Below are 6,063 nucleotides of genomic sequence, written 5' to 3' on the forward strand. Positions count from 1 at the left end.
CTCTGAAAGAACAAGGGCTGCGTTATTTTTGACACATTATTCATCGGTTTTTTACGCACATTTGTCAAAGGGATAAATGGTATATCTATATCTATACTATTATAAAAAACAGTATTGATTCTGCCAAGAATTTTCGTCCGTTCACGCTATGGGCTGTTTCTACCAAGAATTTTCGAACGAGGAGCATGTTTGGGCTGTGGTTTTTTTGGCACATCTTTTTCTTCCTGTGAACTGTTTTGATTCTTTGTTTTTCTTAAGATAAATTCGATTCTTTGATTGGGATGTGGTTAATTTGTTTGGCACATTTTGATGTGACGGGAATATTGGATCCACATATCGGTGCTTATTCACTGTGAGCATGGACAGTTTATATTTGGTATCAGTTAAATTTCAAACTGTTGATGAAATAAAGAGCAATTTATTTCTGTATTTGGGAATTTGAGCTAACTACTAATTCACTTCACGCGTTCTTGAATTTTGACTTCTGCAAACAAGTACTGCATAGCAATGGAAATTCATATAGTGTTTTTTGTCCAGAGAGGATAGAAAGCTTAATATCTCTTAAATATTTCTTTCAGCACAATTGATTTTAAATCAGGTCACTTGTCACCGCAGAACGTATATTTTTTCCTGTTGCAACGCAGACACTGTTTCTAGTTTTAATAAAAAGTTTCTAAACTTAATCATATCATATTTATTGTTTATATCATAAGATAACATTAAAAAATCAGATAATCTTTTGTTTTTCATCTTAATCAAACAAAAGAACACAGCCAAAATGATACAATCTGCACTAACTAATTAGATGAAATCATGTGTTGTGTAGCTTGTTCTGGATTGTAAGCATACCATATGGCATTACAGCATCCTTCGGAGTTCCGATACAATTTGCACCAATTAATCCGATGAAAAAAATATACTACACTTGAATCATTGACGTTACGGCACTAGAGCAAAAAAATTTTAAGAAATTATTGACAGTCAATGCCATGCCTTCTCAACCACTTGAACTGAGTTATGTTTTACAAAGCTGGGCCGTATCAGAATATGCTCCCAGAGGCCGGGATTGCAAATAAAAACATACACAAAGGTAGCAGGCATATTAAGCATTGCAATAGGTAGAGCGACGATGAAAATAAACATCTCCACCTGATGGCACCATTAAGTGTATCACAATCAATTATTGAGATTCTGGAACAGCTCAGGCAGATGGGCGTTCGTGAGCTTAGTCCGGCGAGTGATCTCACGTTGCTTCTTCTTAGGTTTAGCCTTGGGTTGCACCCCATTGATCTGAGCTGCAGCTCGCCGTTTAGCAGTGTTCGTCATGGGCTTGATGCCATTCTTCTGGAGCTCCTTCTCAATATCCACCATGTCACGTGGTAACTCCATCTCCCGGAACAGCTGCTTGAGGTCGTCATCGACCTTGATCTTTGCTTTTGGGTCATTAGGATACACAATGTCCTCCTGGGAGTCCATGTTTGATAACAGCCAAACTTCACCAGCTGCCTTCAGAGCCTATAGAACAGCAGTATCAAGATTACCATTGCTCATCACACTTGAACCGAATATGGTTACTCACGCGTTCTTGAATACTAGATTTACTGGTGGTTCTAACATGTGTATGCACACTTAACCTATATAGCAAAAAATAAAGGCCAATAGTATCAAAGAATGGCATACTGATTTCAAGACTAAAAGAAACAAGTAAACACAATACATTTATGGACCCCCTCTAGTTATAGAGCTTGCAGGGCTAAACTGTAATCAATCTTATCCAATTTTCTTGTTCGATGGCAACAAGGAAGAGACTATACAGACAAATAATCTTCATAACAGGTACGCAAAAGAAACCATAGGTCCTTAACAGTTTCTGTAATGGCTATAAACACATTATAACTGTGGCGTGCCAATTGAAATTTCCCAAAAGAATGGAAGCTAAAACAATAATTGTGCAACAATCCAGCCGTGGACTACTAATTGTGCTCAGTGCAATATTCCAGAAGCTCCTGGAGAAAGGGGGAAGGTATACACATCATCATTGTGTGAAACGAAAAAGAAGTCCGAGTAAAATGGTGAGTGCTCTGCTGAGGTGGCAGTTGCTTCTACAAAGTGTGCAAGGATGGGATTAGAGAGGTGGAATATATATAACTAATTACATGCCAATATTAAGACCATTAGCTGTTTACTAAACATTTCCCTAGCTGAAAAGGGTACCATGAAGAACATTAATATTTAAGACATCACTTCAAAGTATCATGTGAGGAATTAGGCCCACCTGCAAATCTTCAATTACAGTTGGGTACGCATCCTTGACTTCCACCACAGCAAGACCCTCTGGATACTTTCTTACCAGAACAAGTAGTTGATCTTTTCCCTTCAGATCATGCTTGGACTGCACGTTTATCAACAGCGATTAACACATGATACCATATAACTAAATTAACATCAAACAAGATTAAAAGCCTACAAAGACTAAACACTTGTGATGTTTTCTTTTTCTGTCTTTCAGAAATTATAGTCATCACTATATCAATTCCCCCAGAAAAAAATGTTCAAACAAATACTTCATCATGATTACAAATTGCATCATCATGAAATGTTTTAGACAGTCACACCAGTGAGGCAGTGATTAATAGTCAAACTGCAATATGATATTGATAGGTGGTTCATGGAGATTGCAAAGTCTTACTTCTCTTATCGCTAGTCAAATGAAGGGGAAGGAATTAATCTTTCTGAATTAGTAATGCTTGATAAGGAATATATGATGAGAACCATTTCATTTCAGGTAGGAAGGACTAACAATTGGGAAATTTCACCAACAGAACAGGTACTAGTGTTAACAAGACTAACTTTTGGAATAATTAACCGTACAAACTCCTTTACCTTGTAAGAGAAACGCCCCGACTCATAATGTACTTTAGGATTGTTCTTCAGACTGTCAAAGACAGCCTTATTACCATGGATATCAACATAAGTTGCCTCATTTATTTGCTCTGCAGTAAAAGCTTGTCTTGTCTGCAGTTTTAGAAGACGCATCAGTTCAACAACGATATACAATACAGCATTGATATTCATAAGAAAGTTCGTTCATCAAGACAGGTACACCATTTAGCCAAAAGTGAAGAAAATGGGCCAGTGTAGAAATCAACGCTTTAATATTTTGTGAATCTATAAATTACTTTAGCAATTTTTGTAACTAAAAGTTGCATGAGTTATCCCTTACATATTCTCTCTTGAGCAAATAATCCTGTCTACACCATTTTATGCAGCATGAATGCAAATAGATTGCATCACTTCACATATGGCCGCTCATAATAGTTAGAAGTCAATACATCCTTGGTATCATTAACCAGATACCAACATATATATCCTGGTCGAACACAGAATAATAAGTAGCAAGGCACCAATTCTGTATGTTTGAATTTGCAGGCTGAGCATCTCACGTGTACAGATCAGTGTTGTAAAAATCAGAATATGGGTGTCGAACAGACAAGCTACCGCTAAGTGATTGGTTAATCAAGTTTAGAGATATTGTAACGTACCCTTCCAATACTTCAATTTATGTCTATTACCATGGCTAGGGAAGCAAGTAGAAAGGCACAATACTAATATAGTTACGTGTATACCTACAAGACATAAAATTAATTACCTATTAGTCCTTGGGCCCATAAAACGGCAAATCGTGTCACGATCAATAGTTTTTTTTCTTTTTTTGCAGGGACGGTAAATAGTTAATACAGTCATTAAACACCTTAATCAGCCAATTTATCTGCTAACCATTTGGCTAATGGGGCCTTCTGGCCGTTTTCATGTCCACAAGGTCAGAATGCTTTTGCACCCACATACATATAGACGGCCGTATAATCACCCGAAATGTCCTACTTTTTCTACAATGGCAGAGATGTACCGAGGGGCATAAAGCAGCAAGATAAATAAAAAAGAACAAAGCAAGAGGGTAACATCTTATGCAATCTCATATATGATATTACTAATCCTAGGCTCCATTCATCCAAAATAACAACCATTAAGTCTACATGAGTCATTCACATGTCTTCACATATAACCTCAATTAGCATGATAAATTGCAGGATTACTGGACTACTTTACAATGCCAGAGCTGGGGGAACGCATTCCGTTTACACTATTACAGGAAGTTAAAAAATGAAACAAGATTGTAGTTTAGTAAGATGTACCTTGTAAAGCAATTCGATGACGAGTTTCATCTGTGCTCCAATAGGAGATTTCCTAACTGAATTGATGTGCTGTAGCCTTTCCGTATCATTTGAAAATTTAATAGGTTGTGGTGGCCTTGCTGGAGCAGATGGAGCATTAACCGGTTGGGCCCTGTGCTTTGGTTTTGCGGTCGACGCAGCTATACTCGCCAAAGATGACTGGCATCTCTCCTGCTGCTGCTTAAATTTGGAGAGGCTATCCTTGAGATCCATCTAAAATTACAACATGTTCATAAGTGATAGGCATAGAACGGCAAAGAATTAATAAGCTAGCATCTTAACAAGCACACAACTATTCAACTTCAAACGATAAGCTACTTCAGATGAGGTCAAGACGGCCACTTGGACACACCATGCAGCCAAAAATATAGATATGCTCAAAAAGTTTCGATAAAAATTTCCATATGGTTGGCTACTCATTTACGTTCTCCCAAACACGGTAATTTTAGAAGTCAATCTTACTCCCCGCGACTGTTGCAAGGCAGAAACAGCTATGAGCACTCGGAATCACATCTTAGATGGTGGAACCGGGGCTCCCCAAAAAGAAAAAAAAAAGCCCAATTCATCGTCATCTCAGGCCAAAAATCATACTCTTAACACATGCGGCATGGCCACGGGGAGATCGACTAGGGGAGAAATTACGCCTCGATGTTGTCTAAATCGGCCACGCCCCAGGGGCGGATCAGTTGCGGGACAGGGGGGGGGGGAGGGGGGGGACGCTCCCTTAGGGCTATTATCAAGGCAAATTAAGCCAGATCCAGAAGAGAACCTATCTAGGGTTCGTGATGCAGATTCTAGAGAGAGTATAGAAGAGGATGGATGGATGCTCACCGGGGGCGGTGAGGATGAAAGACGACGGCGCCCCCTGATCGCGGGAGATCGGCGCAGGCAGCGGGAGGAGAAGCCCGGTCCTGGGCCGCCGCCGCCGCAATGGGGAGCGGGGGGGGAGCTCGCCGGCCGGCCGCGTACGGGAGAGAGACGAAATAGACTAGGGTGAGGAGAGGAGATTGATCTTGTTATGTTCAATACAGAAAAGGCTGGGGGCATTTTAGTATTTTTCATCAGTTGGAAGGAAAGTTCATTCGGATTGCATTACAATTAAGTCGGTGGGTTACCACGGAAAAATAATAAAATAAATATTATTATGATAAATAGTGCTAAGCCTGTTATATTATTTTAATTTTGCGTATAAGTCGAGCTATGAATATATTGACCAATAATTAATTATAAAACTAAAGGTATATTATTGTATAAAAATTATACCAATAGAGTTGTAGTGATTAGTTTTATATTATTGAAATGGAGGGACTGTAGTATTTCGTTTTCTCTAGTATGAAAAATGACTCCTTCGTATTGTTGTTTATATTTGTATAGATGACACAGTTGATTCAGTGGCCAAAGTTTGACTATTTGTTATTTATTTATTATGATTGGATTTTTAATAAATTCAAACTATTTATAACTTACAAGTAAGTATATTTACACAAAATTTTTAAATAAGATGAATAGTTAAATGTATTAAAAAATTACAGTGTTAAAATACAGAGAGATTGCTATGTTACAAAGATGGTTCTGATTCTATATGTCTTCGTACCATAAATGAGTCCTCATTGTGTTCTGTTTTGTGTAGATCTGATCAATCTTATTGACACATATCCCCTGGTGTTTGCTCATTACTTAATGTTTCATGAGAAGGACACGACGTATTGCTTTTATTTTTCTTTACGAGCCCACTAGGACAATGATAAATTTCTTTCTTATTTTGGATTTTCAATGTTATTTTCTTGAGTTAGATCGAGTTGTCCACTTCCGTTCACCTCACACACATGTT

The 6,063-nt window shown here is 38.1% G+C and overlaps 1 protein-coding gene across 1 annotated transcript; it reads right to left on the reverse strand.

Annotated features, from left to right (window-relative positions):
* Window positions 1-801: 801 nt before the first annotated feature.
* On the reverse strand, window positions 802-5,225 carry LOC102708368 (general transcription factor IIE subunit 2). Its single transcript, XM_006661684.3, has 5 exons — window positions 5,064-5,225; window positions 4,194-4,445; window positions 2,884-3,015; window positions 2,276-2,392; window positions 802-1,515 (listed from the first exon to the last, which is right to left on the reverse strand). The coding sequence occupies exons 2-5, from the start codon at window positions 4,443-4,445 to the stop codon at window positions 1,177-1,179; spliced, it is 840 nt and encodes a 279-aa protein (XP_006661747.1). The 5' UTR covers window positions 5,064-5,225; the 3' UTR covers window positions 802-1,176.
* Window positions 5,226-6,063: the final 838 nt, after the last annotated feature.

Source organism: Oryza brachyantha, chromosome 10, assembly GCF_000231095.2.
Source record: "Oryza brachyantha chromosome 10, ObraRS2, whole genome shotgun sequence".
NCBI classification, from domain to species: Eukaryota; Viridiplantae; Streptophyta; class Magnoliopsida; order Poales; family Poaceae; genus Oryza; species Oryza brachyantha.

Excerpts from the sequence above, each read along its gene's own strand:
- LOC102708368 (XM_006661684.3), bottom strand. The coding sequence starts at position 4,445 with ATGGATCTCAAGGATAGCCTCTCCAAATTTAAGCAGCAGCAGGAGAGA. Across the intron at positions 3,016-4,193 it reads TCATCGAATTGCTTTACAAG|ACAAGACAAGCTTTTACTGC; the intron begins GTACATCTTACT and ends CTAAAACTGCAG. Across the intron at positions 2,393-2,883 it reads CGGGGCGTTTCTCTTACAAG|TCCAAGCATGATCTGAAGGG; the intron begins GTAAAGGAGTTT and ends ATAAACGTGCAG.